General features: G+C 42.9%; 1 protein-coding gene across 1 annotated transcript in view; it reads left to right on the forward strand.

The window, feature by feature from the left end:
- The window catches only part of VWA8 (von Willebrand factor A domain containing 8), a 745717-nt gene that overhangs the window by 321291 nt on the left and 397332 nt on the right, over window positions 1–27094 (forward strand). The window contains 2 exon segments of the mRNA XM_029602953.1: window positions 10340–10411; window positions 20043–20119. Coding sequence (XP_029458813.1) covers window positions 10340–10411; window positions 20043–20119 — 149 coding nt within the window.

Below are 27094 nucleotides of genomic sequence, written 5' to 3' on the forward strand. Positions count from 1 at the left end.
CTGGACCTCTAATCAACTGCGGCAAACAATCTTTATACTTTTTCTTTTTGTTTTCAATTTTTTCGATTTTTAAGTGATGATTTTTGATGATCTTTTTTTATATAAAATGATGTATAAGAAGCTCAACTTACGGCCGAAATTTCGCAGCAACCGCTGCTTCATCAGGAGCTCAATGTTCAGTCATAATATTCATTTAAATTTCATGTTCTCTGTTAAATATACTCCTCATAGCAGGACGGGAGCCGTCTCAAAGTATCTCCAATCAATTACCCCTTTTTTAAGTGCTAAAAATTTCTTTCTCCTTATCTGGGTTTTTTTTTTTAGCAAGATCTGGAAATATCCATATTTTATCCCCATAGTATATTGCAGAACGATTACGAAAGAATGATCTCATCACATTATCTTTATCTGTAATGAATGCAAATTGGACCAACAAGGTTCCAGTATTTTAACCACTAATTCATCTTGAGACTTCTGCAAAAGGTCAGATAACTCCAGTGATTCATCTTGAGATTCTTTTTGAACCAATTGTTCTTTTTCACCTTCTCTCACCTGTTTACCCAATTGATCTAATTTACTTCCCCTATCTCCTGATCCTAGATAAAAAGCCTTAACAATAACAGGTAAACAATTATCTGGAATCTTCAAAACCTGTTTTAGATAATTTCTAAATAACTCAGTTGGGTCTAGCTTTTTAATAATAGGGAAATTATTAACCCTTAAATTCAAGGATCTAATTGAGTTTTCAATGTTTTCTATTCTTTTATTAAATTCCTGTTCAGTATTTATTTGATAAGATTGTATTTTCTCTATTTGTGAGACCCGGTTATCTATCTTTACTATTTCTTTCCTCTGTTCTTCCACTTTTGCAGAGTTCAGAACAGATGAATTTGTGGTTTTCATTACCTCTTTTGTCAATTTATTAATTGATAAATCTAATTTAACCAAGTAATTCCACACATTCTCCAGCATTATATTGGCAGGTTTTTCTAGTATCTTATCTGTTTTGATTATTATATCAACATTATCTTGTTCCCTATTATTAGGGTTATTTAACCTCGGGGTACAAGTTCCTTTAAAGGAAACATCTACATTCTCAATTATGCTCAGATGTAAAGGTTTTTGTTCTTCTTTCTTAGATGTATTCGTATCAAGTTCTTTTTGATTCTCATCATGTAATAAATCTGGAGATCTCAATATCCTTTCGAGCTCAAATTCTGGTTTCACAGGGGATATTCCCCCTTCACTACCAGATGGTGGTGGTGTTACCAGTGCCCCTGGACTTAAAGATGTCTTCTCGATCAGAGGAAGGGGACTCCGCTCAACTACCTCTTCCTCAGCAATCTGTTCTATTGGGGTATAACTTGGAGAGTCCAACCACTCAGACACAGTCCTTTGACCTAATTCCACAGCACTCACTCCAACTGAAGGCCTAAGTTTAGCCTTCCTTTTGGTGTGGGGCATCTTATCAAGGTAAATCAAACAGGAAATAACCAGTCAGTGAATTGTGTCCAAGAGATAATGCAATTATAATAAAGATTTTACTTTGAGGAGGCTCTTAGGAGACAATAACATTATATTAAGGAGAATTTCATACCTAGAACGCTGTTCAAAGAAGATTCATTATATCAGTCCAGTTCTTTAGGAATATAAAAAACAAAAAACGCTAGTCCAGCTAAGTCCAGCGAAGCCTGGCTAAGCCTGCTATACCGCGCGCCCCTTAAGGACGCGCTGGGTCTGCTGCACGCCGCAAGGAACTCACTTTTTATTCACCTTCCGGGACCCGCCTCCAAAAGCCGTGTCCAGCGTGAGGAAAACAGCTGCTGGTGTCAATCACCGTCGGGGCGTCTTATCTCACCCCCGGTATGCAGCTCCTCAGGTAAAGTAGTTAAATAATTTTAATAGGACCCTTGCCTTTTATTCAGCAACACAGGAGCCTATTTTCACAATCAAATATCTAGACAGCATGCTTGGATAGTACAAGAGAGCCTTGCTGGCTTGAAGACTGACGGCAGGGCTGGTTCTAGGAGAAATGGCACCTGGTGAAAAATCATTGATGGCTCTCCCTCCAGCCGATTCCCACCCCCTGGTCCTTGGCATGGATTAGCAGGTGCAGGGGTGCACAAGCTTTCTTTACAAGTGAGCAACAGGGGCAGGGTTCCTCTTTCTCTTGGTATCCTTTATTTTGCCTCTCACCTTCCCTAGCATCCTCTCTCTGCCTCTTACTTCCCCCATCCCTAGCATCCCCTTCACTGTTTCTTCTGCCTTCTTTCCCTGTGTTCTCTCTCCTGTATCTTATTTCCCTCATCTCCAGCATTCACTCCCCAGTCTCTTAAAACTCCCCATCCTCTGCATCCATTCCCCTGACTCTTAACCCTCTCCCCCATCCCCAGCATTTGCCACCTGTCTTTTTGTTCTTCCTTCCCAGCATCTACCTCTTGCCTCCCCACCCTACCTCGCTGCTTACAACTGAAAATTGTAAGCAGATAGCTGATTTAATCATCCCTAAAATGAAAAATCTTACTGACAATTTTTCAAGAATTCCCATCTGTTGAACAATAACAATATTCAACATGTAAACATCTGGAATACACGCTGTATCAAGTTGAACTATTTCACTGATGATTGCAAAAATGAGCACATCATCCAGTCCATTAAACCCATGCCCCAGATTTCCTCTCTACCTTTTCTTACCCAAGTTATTGAGTCAGTAATTTATCAACTAGCCAATTTATTAGAGGACAACAATATTATTGACCAACAGCAGTTCGGCTTTAGAAAAGAGTACAGTACAGAAACCTTACTGCATTCCAGTTTCAACACCTTGATTCACGATTTTGACACTAACACGAACAACATCGTTCTTTTTCTGGACATATCGGCGGCATTTGATGCACTAGATCACAGACCATAGTATACTGATAAACAGATTATAGACATTGGGAATCACTGTACTGTACTGAATTGGTTTACGTCTTATCTTACAGGCAGATCACAATACTTAAAAATAAAAACTTCAACTTCTGATTGGTACATTATGACCACTGGAATTTCACAAGGCTCTGCACTCTCAGCAACACTCTTTAATATTCACCTCACCCCTCTTTGCAAACTACAAGCCTGTCTTGGTCTCAAGTACAATATTTATGCAGACGACATAGATTTTCATTCCATATAATTCATCATGGCCTGCAAATTTTGATCTAGTATTTCTTATGTTTGAACTGCATTAGATGCTGGTTAATGCACAACAGATTACAATTAAATATCCAAAAAAATGAAATTCTGACAGCAATAAAGTAATCAACTCATGAAATTCACTCCACATTCAAATTCCAGGATCACAATAGAACCATTGATCAAAAAATGAAAAACTTAGGCATAGTAATTGATACACATCTCTCAATAAAAACCTCTAATTACTTCAGTAGTAAAATCCTTATTTTTCAGATTGCATCTGCTAAGAAGGATAAAAGCTTTTTTAGAACCAAGTGATTTTTGCTCTGTACTCCAATCACTCATTTTGACCAGTTTAGACTACTATAATTCACTCTACCTAAGCCTGCCAGCTAATTCTACATGGGCTGTAAGGATACTTATTTATTTAAAAGTACTTATATTCCGCTACTTCCAAAGAATACGTTCAGCATAGATCACAACTGAACATCCACTGTAAAATAATACAATAAAACATTACATACAGTATAAAATAAGCCTTTCCTCAAAGGCGATGGAACAGCTCCTCTATGAGGAAAGGCTAAAGAGGTTAGAGCTGTTCAGCTTGGAGAAGAGACGGCTGAGGGGGGGATATGATAGAGGTCTTTAAGATCATGAGAGGTCTAGAACGGGTAAATGTGAATCAGTTATTTACTCTTTTGGATAATAGAAGGACTAGGGGGCACTCCATGAAGTTAACAAGTAGCACATTTAAAACTAATCAGAGAAAATTCTTTTTTACTCAATGCATAACTCAGCTCTGGAATTTGTTGCCAGAGGATGTGGTTAGTGTAGCTGGATTTTAAAAAGTTTGAATAAGTTCTTGGAGAAGTCCATTAATTGCTATTAATCAAGATGTCGTAGAGAATAGTCACTGCTATTACTGGCATCAGTAGCAGGGGACAGGGGCAGATTGTGGGAAAATAGTGGCCCGGGGGATTTTTCTCCATACTGGCCCATGGGTACCCAATTACACATACAATTTGGTGAGTCACCAAATACAGAATAAAGGGACCATAAAATATACACAGAAATGCACAGACAAACTGAACTGGAAATCACAACAAGTTAGACTGAATGTAATACAGCAATGGAAAAACAGAAAATACCATCATTCCTCATAAAACATCAAACAATAAAATCAAGAACTATAAAACATCACAATAGAAAAATCATACTAAAAATATATATTTCAAAACTGCTGATGAATAGAACCTCCAGTAATTTAACTCAGGGAAATTTTCAAAAATTTGTATATAACACCAATAAAATATTTCAAAAAGAGCAGACATCAAATAATATTCAATAATTAAATCTTATAAGGATTTTAAAAAGTCCCTGCTGTCCCCTTCTGTGGGAGCTCTTGATTTCCAGTCACCCTGATATTGTCGAGGATTAGGAGGTTATCCTCTCTCTCTCACACATACTCACATGTCCATTCTCTCTCACACATACACTGTCACATACATACACATTCATGCTCTTATATCCACCATAACCTCTCGCTCTCACTGACACTGAAACACTCTCAGGCTCTAAGACACTCTCTCCCCCTCCACACACAAACTCTTACTCCCTTGGATTTTCTCATTCACACTCACTGGCTCCCTCACATACACACAAACACACATACCCAGGCAAGCTCCCAGTCATTCTCACACATACACACTGACCCCCAGGCAGGCTCCCATTCATTTTCACACTACTCCCTTCCCATCCCCCAGGCATGCACACATTCATTCTCATACACACAGACCCCCAGGCAGGCACCCATGCACTCACACATACACCCCCAGGCAGAGTCCCATTCATAAACATGCACACACTAAAGGCAGACCCCCTCTCTTTTGCCAGCAACCTCGGAACCTCTCTCATTCCTCTGCTGCCACATGGCTATTGGGGAAGTGCCGGTTGCTGCTACTGCCACTGAAGCCCATTCTGCTGCCTCCTCGGTGCAGGCCCCATGGGCTTCCACTTTCTCCATGCTGATCTCGTACATTGTGAGATCCGCATAGAGAAAGTGCTATTCTTGCACATTCCCAAAGATTACATGTGCCAATCACTAAAAAGTAATTTTTTTTTTTACCTTTGCTGTCTGATCTTAGTTTTCTAATTGGTTGGTCACAGGCTTTTTTTTTTCCACCTTCCCTTTCTTATTTTTTTTTGCCAATTCCTTTTATATTGTGTTTTTTTCTCTCCATCTTCTTCCCTCAAACACACAGTCAGGTTCTCATTCTCACGTGCATTTCTCTCTCTCACACACACACAGGGCTCTCACTGTCACATGCTCTCTCATATAAAATCATTCATACACACAGTCTCTCACTGGCACATGCTGTCTGACTCTCACAGAAACAGTCTCTTCTCACTCCCACATTCTGTCTTGCTCAAGTATAGGCTCTCACTGTCACATGCTGTCTCTCATACAATCATTCATACACACACACAGGCTCTCACTGTCACATGCTGTCTCTCACATACACAGAGGCTCTCACATGCTGTCTCTGCAAACATTCAGGTCCTCACTCTCACACACAATCTCTCAACTCATCTCATACACGCACACACACACACTCTACAGACCCTCTGCCTCTCTCTCACCTCTGGGCCTCCTCTTCGCGGGTCGCCGCAGGATAGGCTCTGCAGTGGCCTTGATCTTCTCGGGCCGCGAAGGCCCTGCTACCGGGCCTCTTCCTCTTCTCGGGCCGTTGCTACTTGGGATTCGCGAAGCCCATCTCTATTACCTACCCACAAAATTTAACTTTTTTGCATGTTGAAAAGTAAATGATGCTCTGTTAACCATACCTGTCGTTGGCATATATAAAATATTTGGCATGAACCCATGTCTTAGCAGCACTACATTGGCTCCCCATTGAGTGGAGGACAAAGTGTTAAGTCGCAAATGTCATATTTAAGCTACTAAATACTGATTTCATCAATCTGACTCAGCTCAACTCCTGCCAATCAACTGCATTCAGTGAATAAAACCGTTCTTGAAATCCCTGCACTAAAACTAGGAAGGTTTGATATAACCAGAAACAGGGCCTGCTTGGTTGCTGGCCTCCAATGGGATGACATGCAAATCCTAATCCTCATCACTGAGTCCTTCGCTAAAGCCCTCAAACTATGGGAAGTTTATTTGTCTGCCATAAACCAACTTTTAACGCAGATGAATCTATCCCTAAATACCATTAAAACAGAGTTTTTAATAATTTTGTCATAAGTTAAATGATAAAGTACTATCTGACACCAATTCGAATCAAGCCAAATACCACATTCTACAAGAAGTAAGAGACATCGGGGTTATAATCGACAGCGAACTAAATTTTAAAAAATTCATAAGCACAATAAAAGACTGCTATTACAAATTACATTTACTAAAAAAATTAAGACCTTTCCTCCATCTAAATGATTTTAGAACTGTTCTTCAGGCAGTAATCTTTTCAAAAACTGATTATTGTAACACTTTACTATTAGGTCTCCCAATGATTACAATTAGACTCCTTCAGCTGTTACAAAATGCCACTGCCAGAGTGCTCACTAACACTCCAATACTGAGAGATCTTCACTGGCTCCCGATTTTACACAGAATATTTTTCAAAAGTCTAACTCTTATCCATAAAACATTATATAATCAAAATGTAGAATGGCTCAATGCCTCCCTTCATTTCTAGATCCCACAAAGAATTACCCGCTCTGCCAGCAATGGGACCTTACCAATACCTTCACCAAAACTAGCACACCTCACTTCCATCAGGGACCGTCTACTATCTCAAGCGGGTCCCAACATATGGAACGCTATGCCTCAAGAACTGAAACTTGAACCAAATTCACGTACTTTTAAAAAAAACTTAAAGACCTGGCTGTTCCAGCAAGCATTCTCGTTATGCTCACCAGTATTGCTACATGAACAATCGAGCCTTAAAGCAGAGTCTTTTTTTCTAATTATTTAATAGTTTAGGCTTAACTCTACTTTTATGCTTAGTTTATTGTATATTTTAGTTAATTGCTTTTAATATCTTAGATGTACCTTTTTCAATTTTCTTTTATAACTGGGTTTTATATATTTTATTGTAAACCGATGTGATGTTCCAATGAACGTCGGTATAGAAAAGCAAATAAATAATCATTGTGGATTTTTTAAAATTTAGAACTATCTGAGGGCCTCAAAGGCTGGAATTGAGAGTAGGTACATAAACAGTAAAGAAAAGAAAATGTCTGTATTGCTAATTTCCTTTCCTTGAATCTTACTAAACCAGTCCAGATGTGTTGGTTTGTACCACTCTGCCAGCAGATAGAGACAGAGAACACAACATTTCCAGAGTTATCAATGGTATTAGTATTGATAGAGCACAGGTACTCACCAGTATCCTTATGACAAAGCAATGGAGGAGAAACCCCCCTTTTTTATTCTTATTTATTAATTGATTAACTAGATTCTTCTTGCATCATCTTTCTTGGATGTTCCTAAGATTCATTTTATTTTTTAATATTTTAAATTTGGAGGTTTCAGTAGTGACTGTCCTATAAATAAAATAAATACTGTATGTTACACTGGACTTGACTGTAAAAGTTATTTAACTTGAGGATGCAGCATTGTTTCATCAAAGATATTACATATTCAACCGTTTGCAACACAGCACACTTCTGTTCTATCATACAATGTGACATATGCTGTTTTTTAATATACAGTATGTTGTGAGACTGCTTTCTTGGATATGTTGCTTGGTTGATTCAGGCCTGTTAGTGACCTGTTGGGCTTCTTCTCAGTTAATATCTCATCTTGCTGATAGTCAGTAGGCATATCTGATTCTCACAACAGATTATGGACTTCTTTCAGCTGGTTTCCTATTTTTTAGACTGTTTCAAATCAAATGCAATAAAAACATAATGAAAACATGTAGTTGAATGACAGTTCTTGAGGACCAGAACAGTAGAAATGCTTATGAAACTTCGAGGTCATTTGGTGATCTGTTACTGAAAATTTGTGGATGAATCAGTTTTAATGAACACGATTGGTCAATACACTGTTTTATCCTAGTTAACATCATTGATAATGGCCTAATTTTGGTAGTGTGTTTATGTGATACATCAGGTGTCCTGTGTTATAAAGTATAAAAAAAATGTAGCTGGTGCTTTTATAGCAGTACTGCTTTCTATGGATATGGACTGAAATTTATATGGATAAACAGTCAAGAACAAAAATTCTTATGGATAAGATGATCTTACCAACTCTCAGATCTATATTTTAGAGTATATTTAGTTTTCTGATTTTTATTTTTTTTTTAGCATACTGTTATTTTACCTTATAATTTGATAGAAGCTGAAACAAAATTGTTTTAAGACCTTATGCTTTTTTCTAATGGAATGCAGTATCATAGACGGGAAGACTTTTAGTTCAAAATTACTTTACAAAATTGTAATGCCTGTTGGAGAAGTGGACGCCTAGTGCCAAGGAGTATTGACGCTGCCTGGTAAGCAAGCCCACTAGGCTCACCCCATCAGCTGGTGGAGAAACCCTGTGGCAGGACTGACTGGAGCTTCGCCTATATCAGCCCAATTCTCCGCAGATTGAGCCCTTGTGTTCCAGGGGCCGGCAGGACGTCGGTGGGGCCCTAGGGCAATCCAAGGGAAAAGTCCAGACAAGCGTGGGTCAAGGCAGGTGTCAGATAGCAGAACAAGTAACCAGCCTAGAGGTCAGGGCAGACAGCAGGAGGACAGAGGCCAGGCCAGGGTCAGGATCCAGGTGTTCAGTCCGAGACAATAGGACAAGCAAGGAAAGGAACAAGTAAGAACTGGAACATGAGTGGATAGACAAGGAACTGGACAAGGAGCAGAGGACAGAGGAGCCAGGGACAAGGTAAGGAACCACAACAAGGAGCACAGAACAATGTACAAGGCAGGAACAAGACAAGGATAGCAACACGCAATGAAATACAAGGGCACCAGGAGACTTGTTGCTGAGGTGCTGGCTGGTTGCAAGAGACTTGATTATATATTCCTGGAGGATGTGACCTCATCAACCAGCGCCACAGGAAGGCTTGGATAGGGGCCCTATAAAGGCAGCCCAGAGTTAGAGGAAGTTCTATCCGGAGTCCTTGGAACAGCATGCTGCCGCAGTCACTTCAATTCAGAGGTCGAGGGATATATAAAAAATGTTTTAAGCTTAAATATTGAACTGACTAAAAGCTTTCTCATGTTTTCATGTGGAAATGTTCAGAAGGATCATAGAAAAAACACCAAACATCACATTAGGATATTCCATCAATTCATATTTTTTTTACAGTGCAGAATTTTAATGGCTGCTCATTAGTAAAAACAAATGGCCAAATCATTTTTATATAAATGGATATAATATAAGCTATTAACATCAGTGAGGTCTTAAGTCAAGGTAAGTGAAATTTAGCATTGAAGAGGGTAATTTAAGTTGAATTCCATATATGGAATGGACCAAAACAAAACTTGCATAATAATGCAGGCAAAAATATAAGTAATCCAAAAGAAGCTGTTTGCTTGAAGGTCATAGAGTAAGAGTTTTTATATGTGAAGAAAAGTACTTTTGTATTTTTTAAAAATGTGTTAGATTTTTTTTTGAGATTTCTAAACACAGACGTAGATATGCTTGACCAGCAGTATGAAAATATATGTCTGAGCTATGCTAAAAAAAGGAGTAAGTGGATATGCCATAGCAACCTGCTGACCTTACAGTGGAGCCTAAGATCACATAAGATTGAAACTATATAAATATCCCAATTAATAATGTTAGTATTTTTGAATGTGGGTAAAGCACAGTAAGAAGTATTCTGTAAATTAAATCAACCTTGTTTAAGAGTAACCAAAAAATAAATCAGTTGTCTAGGCCATGTTTATTATTATACCAGATTTATTAATATTGTCAGATGAAGGCATATACTGTAATCATATTATGGAAGCATAATTTGAGTAGACAAAAGATAACAAATAGGAACATTTTGTATTTGTGTGTTACATTAAATTGACCAGATTAAAGATGGTATTTTGTTTTTAACAGGGTATAAACCAAAGTACCTTTACTGGCATGTTTTTATTTTTGTGTATTTATGAAATCAGAACAGCATAATTTGCTGCTTGTGTTTTTATGCAGCACATGATGGTGATGGAAGACATGCTGAAAGACTTTCTGCTAGGAGAACACTTGCTTCTAGTTGGCAATCAGGTCAGTTATATGAATTATCATTGCATGTTATCAGGTATTCCACATATTTATGTTTATTAAATACTTTACTGGCATCCAGATAGGACATATCTACCACTACTACTACTACTACTATTAAACATTTTTATAGTGCTACAATGTGTATGTAGTCGTGTACATAGACACAAGCGATAGACCTGCTCTGTGTAACAAACAATCTAATCAAGACAGACATAGAAACATAATGTTAGAAAAAGACCATATAGCCCATCCATCCAATTTAGCATTATAATTTTCCTCACTTCCTTAGATATTCCCTTTATGTATCCTATGCTTTCTTGAATTCAGATACTGGTTTTATCTCCATTACTTCCACTGGGAGGCTGTTCAACACACCCACCGCCCTCTCTGTAAAGAAATATTTCCTAAGATTACTCATGAGTCTACCCCCTTTTAACCTCATCTCATGATCACTCGTTCTAGAGCCTCCTTTCCATTGAAAAAGGCTCACCTCCTGTGCATAGAAACCTTGACATATTTGAATGTCTATATCATATCTCCCCTATCTCGCCTTTCCTCTAGGGTATGCATATTTAGACAGGCAAGACAAATAAGTGTTTGAGAACCAGGGTTTAAAATTGGAAATTTCAACAAGTGGGTTAATTGGTGAACAGGAGCGAATTTGACTGATTGAGAAAAGCTACAGGAAAGAGACAGCCACACTATAAAACAGAAACTGAAAGTGGGGTGAGTGGTTGAGGGTCAGGGAAGGTGGGAAGAAAAGTAAACCAAATGTTTTCTCTTTTAGTGAGCTGAAGTCAGACACAAAACATGCAGACAGGCAACTTTGAGCTTAGCTGAAACCCAGAAATTTAAAACATTTAAAAACCAAGAAGCCATCAGAGTGAGTTAGGTTACTGTACTTTCTTGATTTACTACACGCTCACCTCGTTAAAGAATTCAATTAAGTTAGTTTAGCAAGATCCTCCCCTTTTGAAACCTTGTTTATATGCCAGGGAACTATGCACCAAAATCTCAAAATTATTCAGAAGCAATTGTTATAAATGTTTGCACAATATATTAAATAGAATAATATTTGATCATTTTTAGAAACATATGCAGGTACTTTAATGCATTGCAACAGTGATAATGCTTACATCCTTCCAATGAAAAGAATACTTCTAGGATCAAACAACTCGGGTCCTTTACTCCCTATTCATTTCACATGTACATGCAAAAGCACGCAGTATCATGACACACTATCATTGCAATATGAGAATAAAATAAATGTGTTGCAGTAAGTGAACATTTTGTGTAATCTCTGTATCTGGTGGTTTTCTTTATTTCTCTGCTGCTACTTGTTTCTTCTTTTCCCTTGTTCTGCTGCCTCTGTCCCTTTATGGTTTTCTTCTTCCCACTACTACACCATCAACCTAAGAAACGGATGTGATGCTGTCCCCTCAAGCTCCCTCCATTCATGGCCCCCTCCACTCCATCAGGCACCCCTTTGCCAGTCACCCCCCTCCTATCTGGGCATCCCCTTCCTTATTAGGAATTTTTCTCCATCAGGGTACCTTTTCCCATTCAGGATGCCCTCTTTGCCATCAGGCACTCCACTCCACCCTCCTTCCCCATTCCAGTCCCCATCAGGCCCTCCCTTATCCTTTCCTCCTTCATCAGGCACCCTCTTACCCCTTCCCTTCAAGGCATCCCATTCCTCCCCCGATTAAACACCTCTCTTCACTCTCCTAGCCCATTTCATTTGTTATCCCCTTCCCCCCTTTTCTCCCTTTCCCCATAAGCACTCCATTTCCCTTTTTTCTCCATCAGGCAATACCTTGACTCTTCCTCTCCGCTTTCCCATCAGGACACCCCTTTCACCATCAAGGACCCCCTTCCCTCCTCTTTTTCCAACACACAATCTTCCTGTCCCCATTTGTCTCTCACCCCATTTTCCATTAGGATCTAGGTTAGGGCCTTATCTATAGTCAGTTTACCAGGCTAAAAAGGACAGCGGTTGCATCAGTGTTGGGGCCAGCATGGGGACAAGGAGGAGGCTAAAGCTGCAGAGGCAGTCAAGTAGATAGTGCCATGAATGACTGTGCCATTTACACAACACTGCGGAGACACAAGGAGATGTGAAGCTTCTAGGCCCTATTGTGGGAGGTGACAGTTATTCCTGGCCCTGTCTTGACTGGAGCTGCTGCTGGATATCAGAGAATGTACTCGGGAGTATCCTGGAGCTACTTTGGTAAAGATCCAGGTGAAGGTGATGCCAGTTTGACAGTAGGGCAGCAGGTGTCTGGGTTTCAAGCTGGCCAAGAGGTCACAAGTGGAGGCAGTTGTAAGATGCCCACAAAGTTGCTCAGCCAGACAGGGGAGCAGTGGCACAGCTGTTTGACAGTCCTATGAGGGCCAGTCACATGCTTCCTGCTCACACCCTGACGCTTTTCTCTCTTTGTTGCATGCCTTCTCTCCATCACTGCCTCTTCTATTACTAGCCTGGTGCCAGAACTCGGGGGAAATTATTACAGGTTAGCATGATTACGTGGATGCTAACAAATTTTCTCACAGGACAAGCAGGATGGTTGTCCTCACAAATGGGTGACATCGAGGATGGAGCCCAACCACGGAAAACTTCTGTCAAAGTTTCAGGAACTTTGACTGGCCCCTACTGGGCATGCCCAGCACGGCACCAACCCTGCAGCCAGCAGGGGTCTCCCTTCAGTCTTATTTTTTCCGCGTAGCAGTTGCCACGCGGTTAAGGAGCTCTTACCACATTCCTGACAGGAATCTCTTCAACTACTTTCTTGAAGAAAAAATTGCCCCTCAGGGGTCTCCCTTCTTCAATTTTTCCTCCGCGGTACTTCGGTAAGTTTTTGCCGTTGTTTTTTGTCGACTACCGTCGAGTTTGACCCTCGAGGCCTGTTGGCAGTCGACCGTCCCGCGGCTAAATTTTTGGCCTATGGCCATGGTGTCGGGGTTCCGTCGGTGCCCGGACTGTACGCGTACTATGTCCATCACAGACCCACATAGAGTCTGTGTTTTGTGTTTAGGGAGTGAGCATGATGTCTTAACTTGCACCAAATGTGCCCTAATGACACCAAAAGGTCGCAAGGCCAGAATGGAGAAGATGGGACTTCTCTTCCATGCTCACACTCCGACGCCATTGATTGCATCGACGTCATCGGAACCGGCACCGTCGAAGTCTCATCGTCATCGACAGCCTCCCGGTGACCGTCCGCCATCGATGTCTTCTCGGCCATCGACTCCTGTCCCTTCCCCCGAAGATCAAGGGGATCGGAAAGAGAAACATCGCCATCGACGTCATAAGTCTCGGACCGTCGAGGAATCGAAGTCATCGACCTCAGTACTGGCCGAGCCGCCTTCGAAGAAGTCTCGACCAGAAGTGGCACCGTCCACTCCTGTCTCGCAGACACCGAGGCAACCCTCACCCCTCCGGGGTTTGGGAGCCGTGATTCCACCGGTGACGGTGGTCCCTCCGGCTCAGCCTCCGCCTCCCTCTCCCGTAGAGCCGGGTCTTGTTACCCCAGGTCTCTGGGCAGAACTGGACCGGCTGGTCCAGGAGGCTATCGACAAGGCGATGCTACGGTTCCAGACTCCTTAGGCACCGACCCCGGCACCGAGAGTGGAACCGGCCACCGACCCGATTCCAGCAGCACTGGCACCGCTGCTTGCTCGGATGGAAGCGCTTACAAGGGCCCTTCCACCGGCAATGCCCGGGTCACCGATCTCATCAGGTGTAGAAACACCGTTCCGGATTCCCCCTTCGGGGGTAGTTCCATCGGTGCCTTTTCTTCCGTCGCCACCGATACTCTCCTCGGGGGCGATACGCACATCAGCTCCACCGATAATTTCGATGTCGGCGCCGAATCCTTCGATGCCGACGCTGATTCCTTCGAGAACATTCTCGGCGCCGAATCCTTCGATGCCGGCACCGATTCCATCGAGAACATTCTCGATGCCCCCGGTAATTCCTTCGAATTTCTCGGAGCCTCAACCAGGGCCTTCAGGTACACAGCCCCCTCATAGTACTACAGGTCAGCATCCTGATCCTTATGACACCTGGGGTGATGATACCTCTACTGACACCAATGATTTGCCTTCACCACCCTCTCCTGTGGAGAGTAGATAGCGTTCCCCTCCTGAGGACCTCTCTTTCATAAATTTTGTGAAGGAAATGTCGGAATTGGTCCCTTTTCAGCTTCAATCAGAACAAGATAACAGGCACCAGATGATGGAGTTGCTCCAATTCTTGGATGCCCCTAAAGTCATCACCTCTATTCCAATTCATCAGGTTTTTCTGGACCTTCTAAAAAAGAATTGGGAATCCCCTGGATCTGTTGCTCCAGTAAACAAAAAAGCTGACTCTACCTATCTCGTACAGTCAGCACCTGGCTTTCAGAAACCACAATTAGACCATCACTCTGTTGTGGTAGAATCAGCTCAAAAGAAAGCTAAACAAATAAAGCCACATTCTTCCATACCTCCTACTAAGGAAAATAAATTCCTAGATAGCATAGGTAGGAAAGTATACCAAGGAGCTATGCTGATTTCCAGAATAGCTTCTTATCAATTATATATGACCCAATACAATAGGGTCATCCTGAAACAAATGCAGGAGTACTCAGATGCCTTGCCAGAGCAGTTCCAGCCACAGCTTCAGTCCCTACTAAATAAAGGGTTTGAAGCTGGGAAGCATGAAATAAGAACAGCTTATGACATCTTTGATACTTCCACTAGACTTTCTGCTACGGCCATCTCTGCCAGACGCTGGGCTTGGCTTAAGTCGTCTGACCTTCGCCCGGAAGTTCAGGACAGGCTCTCTGATTTGCCCTGTCTAGGGGATAATTTATTTGGTGAGCAAATTCAGCAAATTGTTGCTGAACTAAAGGATCATCATGAGACACTTAAACAGCTCTCATCTATTCTTTCTGACTTGCCTTCTAAACAACCATTTAAGAAGGAATCAAAAAAGTCATTCTTCTTTCCACGGAAGTATTATCCCCCACTAGCCAAGTCTAAGCCTGCGAGGCCTTACCATAGAACTCAGCCTCGCCAGTCTCGAAAACAAAAGCCCGCAGCAGCTCCACAACCTGGCCCTGCATCGGGTTTTTGACTTTCAATTAGAGAGCAGATGCCACATCCCTCTTCCAACCATACCAGTAGGAGGTCGGTTAGGCAATTTTCTACAAAAATGGCACCATATCACCACAGATCAATGGGTGATAGCAATAATTGCACAGGGTTACCACCTCAACTTCCTGTCTCTCCCTTCGGACTCCCCACCCCGGCAGGCGTGGAGACTCACCGATCACTCTGTTCTTCTAGAGCAGGAAGTATCCCTTCTCCTCCAGTCAAACGCTATAGAACCCGTTCCTCTCTCACAACAAGTACTAGGGTTCTACTCCAGGTACTTTCTGATCCCAAAAAAGTCAGGAGGACTTCGACCAATCCTGGACCTACGGGCCCTCAACAAGTACCTTTACAGAGAGAAGTTCAAGATGGTAACCTTGGGCTCGCTTCTCCCTCTGCTGCAAAGAGGGGACTGGCTCTGCTCTCTAGACCTAAAAGACGCCTACACTCACATTGCGATAACTCAATCTCATTGCAAATACCTCCGTTTTTTAGTAGGCCGAAATCATTACCAATACCGAGTGCTACCTTTCGGCCTGGCATCCGCACCACGGGTCTTCACCAAATGCCTCGTGGTGGTTGCAGCGTTCCTCAGGAAGGAAGGTGTCCACGTCTACCCCTACCTGGACAATTGGTTAATCAGGGCCCCAACCCAGCAAATCGCTCGGTCCTCCCTGACCCTGACAATTCAAACTCTACTTTCTCTAGGGTTTCTTGTCAATTACAAGAAATCCTATTTAGTCCCATCTCAAACCTTATCCTTCATTGGGGCAGACTTGGACACCTTACAGGCCAAAGCCTTCCTTCCTCATCAACGAGTTCAAATCCTTGTGTCCCTAGCTTGCCAGTTGCAGTCTCAACGCACAGCAACAGCTCGCCAATTCCTCATTCTGCTGGGACACATGGCCTCCTCAGTTTATGTGACTCCCATGGCCCGCCTGGCCATGAGAGTCATGCAATGGACTCTGAGATTGCAATGGGCCCAAGCTGTTCAGCCTCTGTCCTCCATTGTTCGCATCACCGATGCACTCCGTCTGTCTCTTGCCTGGTGGACAAATCAATTCAACCTCCTATAGGGCTTGCCTTTTCTTCCACCAGACCCTCAGGTAATCCTCACCACCGACGCTTCCAACATCGGTTGGGGAGCCCATGTAAACAATTTACAAACTCAAGGGTTCTGGTCACCAGAGGAAGCCAAACACCAGATAAATTTCCTGGAACTGAGAGTAATCCGATATGCTCTCAGGACTTTTCAAGATTGCCTATCGAACCACACAATCTTAATTCAGACAGACAACCAGGTGGCCATGTGGTACATAAACAAGCAGGGAGGCACAGGCTCCTTCCTTCTGTGTCAGGAAGCTGCGCAGATTTGGGCAGAAGCCCTCTCCCACTTCATGTACCTCAGGGCCACCTACTTGCCGGGAGCAGACAATGTATTGGCAGACCAACTGAGCCGTGTCTTCCAACCACACGAGTGGTCGCTCGATCCCTTGGTAGCGACCTCTCTGTTTCACAAATGGGGTTATCCCCATATAGACCTCTTTGCGTCCCCTCAGAACCACAAAGTGGACAATTACTGCTCTCTCATTCGGAGCCAGCACTCTCGGCCGAGGGATGCATTCTCCCTCACGTGGACAACCGGTCTGCTTTATGCATTCCCTCCACTTCCTCTTCTGTCGAAGACTCTCGTGAAGCTACGTCAGGACAGGGGAACTATGATCCTGATAGCACCGCACTGGCCACGCCAAGTGTGGTTTCCCATACTTCAGGATCTCTCCATCCGCAGGCACATTCCTCTGGGAAAGGACCCGCATCTGATCACTCAGAACGATGGATGCCTCCTCCATCCCAACCTCCAAGCCTTGTCCCTGACGGCATGGATGTTGAAAAGTTAGTCCTTCAGCCATTTAACCTTTCGAATTCAGTTTCTCGTGTCCTGATCGCTTCACGAAAGCCTTCCACAAGAAAATCTTATTCCTACAAATGGAAAAGGTATACATCATGGTGCACTTCTCAGTCCCTTGATCCCCTTTCCTGTCCAATTTCTAAATTCTTGGACTATCTCTGGCATCTATCAGAATCAGGTCTAAAGACCTCTTCCATTAGAATGCATGTCAGTGCGGTAGCCGCCTTCCATAAAGGTATCGGGGGTGTCCCTATTTCAGTACAACCCCTTGTAACACACTTTCTTAAAGGCTTGCTCCATTTGAAGCCACCTTTACGCCCTCCGGCCCCTTCTTGGGACCTTAATCTGGTTCTTGGTCGCCTTATGAAACCTCCTTTCGAACCTCTTCACTCCTGTGACCTAAAATATCTCACATGGAAAGTGTTATTCCTTTTGGCTATCACTTCAGCTCGCAGGGTTAGTGAATTACAGGCCCTAGTTACCTATCCGCCTTACACTAAACTCCTGCAGGACCGGGCGGTACTCCGCACTCACCCTAAATTCTTACCTAAGGTAGTTTCGGAGTTTCATATAAATCAATCCATCATACTACCTATCTTCTTTCCCAGGCCCCACTCCAACTCCGGGGAACAGACTCTGCATACCCTTGACTGTAAACGTGCTCTAGCTTTCTATCTAGACCGTACAGTAGCCCACAGGAAGAGCACTCAATTATTCGTCTCTTTCCATCCTAACAAGTTCGGGCAACCTGTGGGTAAGCAGGCTCTTTCCTCCTGGTTGGCGGACTGCATCTCATTTTGCTATCAGCAAGCTGGCATTCCTTTCCAAGACCGTGTCAAAGCACACACTGTGAAGGCCATGGCGACTTCAGTAGCACACCTTCGATCGGTGCCGCTTCCTGACATCTGCAAGGCTGCCACCTGGAGTTCCCTCCATACATTTGCAGCCCATTATTGCTTGGACAAAGCTGGAAGACAGGATTCCATCTTCGGCCAGTCTGTCTTGCATAACCTTTTTCCAGCATGATGTACTAACACCCTTCCACCTCCTTGTAGGGTGCAGATGTCCTCTACCAAATTTCACCCCAGTTGTTGTGCCTGTTGCACGCCGTTGGGTACATTTGGTGCATGTTCGGACATCCTCAGCTCGGTACTCTCGCCCATTTGTGAGGACAACCATCCTGCTTGTCCTGTGAGAAAGCAAATGTTGCTTACCTGATGTAACAGGTGTTCTCACAGGACAGCAGGATGTTAGTCCTCACGAAACCCGCCCACCACCCCGCGGTGTTGGGTTCGTTTTTATTTTATTTTCGGCACTGCCTGTAGCTTTGAAACAAGACTGAAGGGAGACCCCTGCTGGCTGCAGGGTTGGTGCCTTGCTGGGCATGCCCAGTAGGGGCCAGTCAAAGTTCCTGAAACTTTGACAGAAGTTTTCCGTGGTTGGGCTCCATCCTTGATGTCACCCATTTGTGAGGACTAACATCCTGCTGTCCTGTGAGAACACCTGTTACATCAGGTAAGCAACATTTGCTATATGTGAAATTTTGTGTGAAACCTGCCAGCCTGGTATCCGATGGTGCCTGCAGCCGCAGGATCTTTTCATTGCTGGTGGGGAGTGAGAACCTCACCAGCATGTTATCGCGTAATGCTGAGGTCTTCCTGCTAGAAGGGCTTGGTAACCCTACTGGCATTAGCATTCATAATATAAAATGAGACAGCCACCGCAGGGGTATTTTGCTGCAGCTCCCAAAATGTTGCTGCCTGAAGCGGCTGCCTTATCCTTCCTTATTATAGAACTGCCCATTAATACAACACAAAATGCATAATAAATGTATAATAAAATACAAGATAACTAAAAAGTAAAATATACACTTAAATTTAAAAGTAAATACAATTGCAAAAATGTATAAATGTTAGTTTTACATAAAATTAAGATAAACTAATATCCACCTGCAAAATATAAATAATTATGCAACAGAAATGTTGCCACAAGCTTGGTTAACAAGAAGATCTTCAAATCCTTACAATTTCATATAATTTATTTCTTTTCTCAGAGTGATAGGAAAAGTGTCTTACAAGGACAGGGCTATTTTTTTGGGCTTGCTTTAATCAGATTTCAGTTGGCAAAGGCAGGGCCGAATTTTTTAGTGGGCGAGCTGGGTGTTTGCCTGGGGCTTCATTATCTGGGGGGCACCTTGGGCACTGCCAGTATCACCCATTTCATGCAGCGTGGCCACAGCAAAGAAACCATCAAGCATTCCCGTTGACAGGAGCAAAGAGGTTAAGAAAACTATTAAGTTATCAGATGTTTGGCTAGGTAACAGTGCCAACCCTATGTCAGGATTTTACATTTAATCCAAAAATAACAGACAGCCAATGCAATTTGATTAAAATCGGAGCAACCTTGTCATTTCTTTTGCAAGATAAATGGTAATATGACCTTCTTTAAGCCTAGGTGAAATTTGTTACCAAATATACTATATTCTGCTGAAGAGCTTTGCTTGGCTGAAAGAGATAATATAGTTTTCTAACAATACTTGAAAAGTAAGATGGTATTGAATTATATAAAAATATTTTTTACTTGCAGGGTGTGGGAAAGAACAAGATAGTTGACCGTTTCCTTCATCTTTTAAACAGACCTAGAGAATATTTACAGCTGCACAGGTAAGAACATGTACCCTCCACATAATAGTTGATGCAATTTCCGTTTTGTTTAATTTTTTTTAAATCTTAGGTAAGCGACATTTCAATTTTGTGTAATGGAAGTCAGCGAAATTGAAAGTAGATGAGGGTGTCTAGACCAGGGCTTCCAGGGTTTCTGGAATCCAATGGATTACAAGATCCAAGGCAGCATGGTTTTACCAGAGGTAGGTCTTGTCAGACAAATTTGATCAATTTCTTTGACTGGGTGACCAGAAAATTAGATTGGGGAAAGCTCTAGATCAGTGGTTTTCATCCCTGTCCTGGGGACCCCCTCAGCCAGTCGGGTTTTCAGGCTATCCACAATGAATATGCATGAGAGAAAATTTGCATGTTATGGAAGGTGACAGTGGGAAAAGGTTTGGGGGTTCAGGTAAAGGACAGAAGAGGTTGGGAACTGGTGTTGGGTTCAGTATGGAAATTAATATGCTCATCTACTCAAAGTTGAAGAATTGCAGCTAGGCAGACTGGATGGGCCAACTTGGTCTTCTGCTGCAATTCAATATGTTTCTATGAAAGCTCAACTAAATTTACACTTCACTCAATTTCTGTATTCTTCTATTCTTCTATTCTGTTCAATTTCTGTATTCTTCTATTCTTCTATTCTATTCACTGCTCTAACCACTAGGAATAGCCTAGTGGTTAGAGCAGTGGACTATGAACCAGGAGACCAGGGTTCGAGTCCAGCTGTTGCTCCTTGTGACCTTGGGCAAGTCACTTTACCCTCCATTGCAGTGTATGCAAATTTACCCTCCATTGCAGTGTATGCAAATTTTCTCTCATGCGTATTCATTGTGGATAGCCTGAAAACCCGACTGGCTGGGGGGGTCCCCAGGACAGGGTTGAGAACCACTGCTCTAGATGAAGTGTGCTTGGATTTCAGTAAGGCCTTTGGATCCACATAGGTGATTTATAAATAAAGTGAGCAATTTTGGTATGGGCCCTAAAGTGACAGACTGGGTTAGAAACTGGTCAAGTGGGAGGTGACAAAGGGTAGTGGCAACTGGAGTTTATTCTGAGGAGCGAGGCATTACTAATGGTAGGCCACAGGGTTGCGTCCTTAAACGGTTATTTTTCATATTTTCCTAAGAAGTAATATAGAAGGAATAATGGGAAAGGTTAGGCCTTTTACAAATGATTCTAAAATCTGCAACAGGGTACACACACATAAAGTTGTGGAAAACTAGATGAGAGATCTAGCAGAACTTGAGGAATGGTCTAGAATTTATGAAGATATAATGCTAAAAAATATAGAGCCATGTATTTGGGCTACAAAAATACAAGGAGCAGTACCACTTAGGGGATGATATTCTTCTAAGCACAAAATAAGAGTGGGATCTTTGGGTGATCATATCTGATGATATTAAGGTGGATAAGGCAATGGCAAAAGTCACAAAAATGGTTGGGTGCAAGGGAGAGGAATAATTAACAGGAAAAAAAGGTGATATTTGCCCTGTATGAGTCCCTGGTGAGACTTTATTTGGAATACTGTTTACGGTTCCGGAGAATGCACCTTCAATAGGATATAAACCGATGGAGTCGGTACGGAGTGTGGCTAATGAAACGGTCAATGATTTTTTAAAAATCTAAACATGTATACCCTAGAAAAGGATTTCCAAAACCTATTTTGGGGACCTTATAGCTAGTCGCTTTTCAAAATATCCACACTGAATGTGCATGAGATACATTTTCATACACTAGAGCTTCAGTATATGGTCATTTATCTGATGTATTTCATTGTGGATATCTTAAAATGTTGACTGACCGTGGGGTCCCCAGGACCAGTTTAGGAAGCTCTGCCCTAAAAAAAGACAGGATAAGGGAGATATGATAGGGACATTTAAATACTTCCAAGATATCAATGCACAGGAGGCAGGCATTTTTCAATAGTAATAAATAAATAAAGGAGGCTCTGGAATGAGAGGTCATGGGATGAGGGTGATTGGGTGTAGACTTAGGATAATCTAAGGAAATATTTAATTACAGAAAGGGTGGCAGATATATGGCACAACCTGTCAGTGGAGGTAGTAGAGACGATGAATCCAAGAAAGCATGGGACAAGCAAAGGGGATCTCTGTGGGAGTAGTAGGGATTATAGAGCTGAGCAGTTGGTGTGGATGGGCAGACAAGATAGGCCATATCTTTGTCTGCCATCACATTTTTGTATTTCCCAAACCTACATACTCTTTGTGGATATCCTGAAAATCTGATTGACTGTGAGATCCCTAGGACAGATTTGGGAAATCCAGGTCTAGACTTAAAATTTGGCAGTATGTGCCTTCTCGTAGAGAAAATCATATTTAAGTTGAAGGGACTTTCTCAGATGTTAAAAGGCTAGTCTTCATAATACTGTGCTTCTGAGGTTGGTTTTTATTTATTATTTTACTTTATTATTATTTTTTTTTATATACAGACATTCGATCTCAATTGAGATATCACACCGGTTTACATTCAGGTACTTGTAGATATTTCCCTATCCCCAGAGGGCTTACAATCTAAGTTTTTGTACCTGAGGCAATGGAGGGTAAAGTGACTTGCCCAAGGTCACAAGGAGCAACAGCTGGACTCGTACCCTGGTCTCCTGGTTCATAGTCCACTGCTCTAACCACTAGGCTATTCCTAGTGGTTAGAGCAGTGAATAGAATAGAAGAATAGAAGAATACAGAAATTGAATAGAATAGAAGAATACAGAAATTGAGTGAAGTGTAAATTTAGTTGAGCTTTCATAGAAACATATTGAATTGCAGCAGAAGACCAAGTTGGCCCATCCAGTCTGCCTAGCTGCAATTCTTCAACTTTGAGTAGATGAGCATATAAATTTCCATACTGAACCCAACACCAGTTCCCAACCTCTTCTGTCCTTTACCTGAACCCCCAAACCTTTTCCCACTGTCACCTTCCATATCTGTCCCAAGTATGCCTAGAGTCCACTAAAGTGCTGGTGTCCACCACTTCCACTGGTAGGCCCTTTGAGGCCTTTTCATTGTTCATTATGATTATTTCAAGATCCATATTAAATCCATCAATCAGGTCTTTTTCCCGGTCGTATTTTCAAGTTTTCTAATATTCCATTTAGCTACCAAAACTAACCAAGGCATTGTCCAGACATCATGCTCCCCATGCTCTTTGCAGTTTTTTTTTTTAAACCATGATCACTCTACATAGGTTACTCCATTGCCTTCTTGGAAGCCCAGTACACCTGTGCTACCATTGTGTTAAGAGTTGTAAATGCAGTTCCGTTCAGATTACCTCAGTGGTATTCTTAGGATATAGTCGCTTGTTAATTTATTTTATGAAAAGAAATTCTCACATCAAGTGGAGCAGACATGGAAAGACTTATTTGATGAATCTGCAACACATCATGGTTCACTTTTCACTAAGAACAAAATTGTAATAGCTAGTTTGAAATATTTGAATTATAGTACATAAAGTTAATTACCGTATTTTTCGCTCCATAAGACGCACTTTTTTTCCCCCAAAAGTGGGGGGAAAATGTATGTGCGTCTTATGGAGCGAATATAAAAAAAAACAAACAAAAATCTAACAACCCCGCCCCCCCGACTCCCCCAAGACCTGCCGACTTAGTTTACCGCAACCCCCCACCCTCCTGACCCCCCCAAGACCTGCCGACTTAATTTACCGCAACCCCCCACCCTCCTGACCCCCCCAAGACCTGCCGACTTAATTTACCGCAACCCCCCACCCTCCTGACCCCCCCAAGACCTGCCAAACGTCCCTGGTGATCCAGCGGGGGTCCAGGAGCGGTCCGGAAACGATCTCCTGGGCTTCGGTCGTCGGATGCCAGTAAACAAAATGGCGCCGACGGCCCTTTGCCCTCACTATGTCACTGAGACCGACCAATAGCAGCAGTCGGTCCCAGTGACATAGTGAGGGCAAAGGGCCGTCGGCGCCATTTTGATTACTGGCAGCCGACGGCCCACGCCCTGGAGATCGTTCCCGGACCGCTCCTGGACCCCCGCTGGACCACCAGGGACGTTTGGCAGGTCTTGGGGGGGTCAGGAGGGTGGGGGGTTGCGGTAAATTAAGTCGGCAGGTCTTGGGGGGGGTCAGGAGGGTGGGGGGTTGCGGTAAATTAAGTCGGCAGGTCTTGGGGGGTCAGGAGGGTGGAGGGTTGCGGTAAATTAAGTCGACAGGTCTTGGGGGGTTCAGGAGGGTGGGGGGTTGTGGTAAATTAAGTCGGCAGGTCTTGGGGGGGGGGTCAGGAGGGTGGGGGGGTTGTTAATTTAAAGGGTTGGGATGGGGTTTTTTTTGGGGGGGGGAGGGGTTCCCAGAGAAAGAAAAGTTTTCTGATCTGGGGAGTGGACCGAAATGGCCCTCCCCAGACCCGAAAACAAAATGGGGAGGAAAAAAAAAAGCTATGCACTCCCCTAATTTGCTCCATAAGACGCCCAGACGCAGAGCCGGTTTAGCACAAATTTTTTTTTTTAATTTTACCACTCTGAATCCTAGGTGCGTCTTATGGTCAGGTGCGTCTTATGGAGCGAAAAATACGGTAGTTATTTCAGCTTTTGGTTGGAATAATGACATCCTTTATAGTATGCTTCTTTCTTGAGCGACTTATATTTTGCTCTTTATACATCCTATATTTATATATTTATTTACTCATATATATATATATATTTGCTCATATATTTGACCATTTATTTATGCTTATGAAACTCCACATAAGATGCCTCAGTTAGATCAATAATTAATTCTTCCACAGCCTTATTAGTTAGACTTTAAAATGCATTTCTCTCAAGTTCAGGTTGAACAATTTTTATTGTTTGCAAAATAAAACAGATAACAAGGGGCACTGCAGGTGCACCGTGACTCTTACATGCACATGCAGTCCAGTACAACAAAGCATGACAAATGATGTTTAAACAATTGCAGGAGCCTCCCTAATTCCGTCATCCCATAAACCAACCCCCCGCCCCCTCCCCCCTTGTAGTCCACCCCTCCCCCTCCCTACACACATAAAAGCTGTCTTTAAGTCAGTAAATAACACACTGTATTACCAAGCAACAAAATACCAGCCTAAGACTGCAGCTTCAACCGTTCAATATCAAGTTTCTAGATCAATGTGGCAGAGATTGAATATAAGCGTTCCAAGTTTGCAAGAATTTGCCAAGAAGTCGTGAAGTCCAGGAGAGCATGCAGTCCATCTGTAGCATCCGATGGAGGTGATTGCGCCACTACCATTAGGATGGCGGGACCGAATTCTTCCAGTGGATTAATATTAATTTCTTACCCACATAGCAGGCTTTCCTAAAAAACAAGCGTGGTCCCCTACCTCGAACTAATGGGGGAGAAAACCTGTCAAACAAAACCAATTGTGGCGATGGAGTTACAATTATATCTAACAATTGGGCCACGTAGCGTACAATTCTACCCCAATAACGCCCAATAAGTGGACATCCCCCAAAACAGATGTGAGAATGTTCCTCCTGCCCTGGTACATTTCCCACATATTGCCGAGGGTACAAGATGAGATTAGTAAGCCATCTTAATGGAAATATACCCCTCCACAAGAACTTATATTGCATTTCACGGTAATATATATTAGGTGTCACCAGAGATATATTGTGAAAACAAGAGAGGAGCAAGGCGACTGTTACCGTGAACGTCCCTTCTGCGTTCCGCCTTTCTGCTAATAATTGACTCGGCTCGGTCCGAACACGTTCTCTTACATACTTGTAATAGTAGGACATGGAGGGTGGGTGCTCTTTATTTAATTTCTAAGATGCCTCGAGCATCTGGAATACTACCAGCTGCAACGAGGCTTCCGGAAGGGATTTGACATAATGTTTTATCTGCAAATAGGAGAACTTTAGGGCCCCAGCCAGACTGTAAAGGTCAGTAAGTTCTTGTAGTGGTAGCACAGTCCCATCTCCTTCCAATAGATTGCCCAATTGAGCAATTCCTTTGAGAACCCAACTTCTAATACCAGCCAACTGGGAGCCTTGCAGAAAGTCTGGATTTCCCATTAACGGTATCAGGTATGCGCAAATTGGGGGTAGTGCCAATTTTTTCATGAGTTACCATCGCTCTCTCAGAGCTTTCCCTGGAATCAGGTACTCACTCCTCGAGGGCCTAACCCTTTCCAGCTACTGAACTTTCTAAAGACCTTATGTGAGATCTCTCATCCAGTTCTGGCTATGAACACAGTATACCCTGTCTACTCACTATCTATAGTTTCTCTACAGCTCAGCAACCCTGGGATTGTGGTTCCAGTACCTGAGGGACTTCAGCCCTGCCGGGCGTAGCAGCTCACTACTGCCACCTCTGGTGGTTCTACTACCTGTCTAATAAAAGAATTCTGGGTCTGTCTCCAAACTCAAGCCTAGCCGGTGGTCCCTCTCAGGATATCCTCCTGGGGGCGCAGTCATCTGCCGTCGGCCCAAAGATTCATCTATCTACATTCCTCTACAGCTGAGTGTCCTCTCCAAGCACTCCACTGGTAACAGATGGATACTCCTTTCCTACCAGGAGTCTTCAGCAACAGATTCATAACAGCTTGCTAACTCCACCTCCTTCTGGAGCTAGTACACTACAGATTGCTACTCCTAGCTCTAACACAGAGCTTTCCTACAAGATTGCTAACTCTTCCCCTTCATAGGAGTTTAACCATAACAGAGTGCTAGCTCCTCCCTCCAGAGGAGCTCGCACATAACAAGATTGCTAACTCCTTCCCTCTCTGGAGTCATAGCATAAGAGATTGCTAACGCCCTAGCAGATCCACAACAGATTGCTAACTTCTATCTGATGTCTCCGTCCATCCGGCATCAGATCTACAACACTGGCTATCTTATTTAACTGGAAAAGTCTTAAAAGCACTACTTAAAAAGACAAGTAGTGTCTTTACTTAACTAGTTAAATCGGAGGCATAACAACCTTCTCACTGCTACTTCTGAAGCCAAGGCCTGGGAAATCATC

The sequence above is a fragment of the Rhinatrema bivittatum genome, chromosome 5, assembly GCF_901001135.1.
Source record: "Rhinatrema bivittatum chromosome 5, aRhiBiv1.1, whole genome shotgun sequence".
NCBI classification, from domain to species: domain Eukaryota; kingdom Metazoa; phylum Chordata; class Amphibia; order Gymnophiona; family Rhinatrematidae; genus Rhinatrema; species Rhinatrema bivittatum.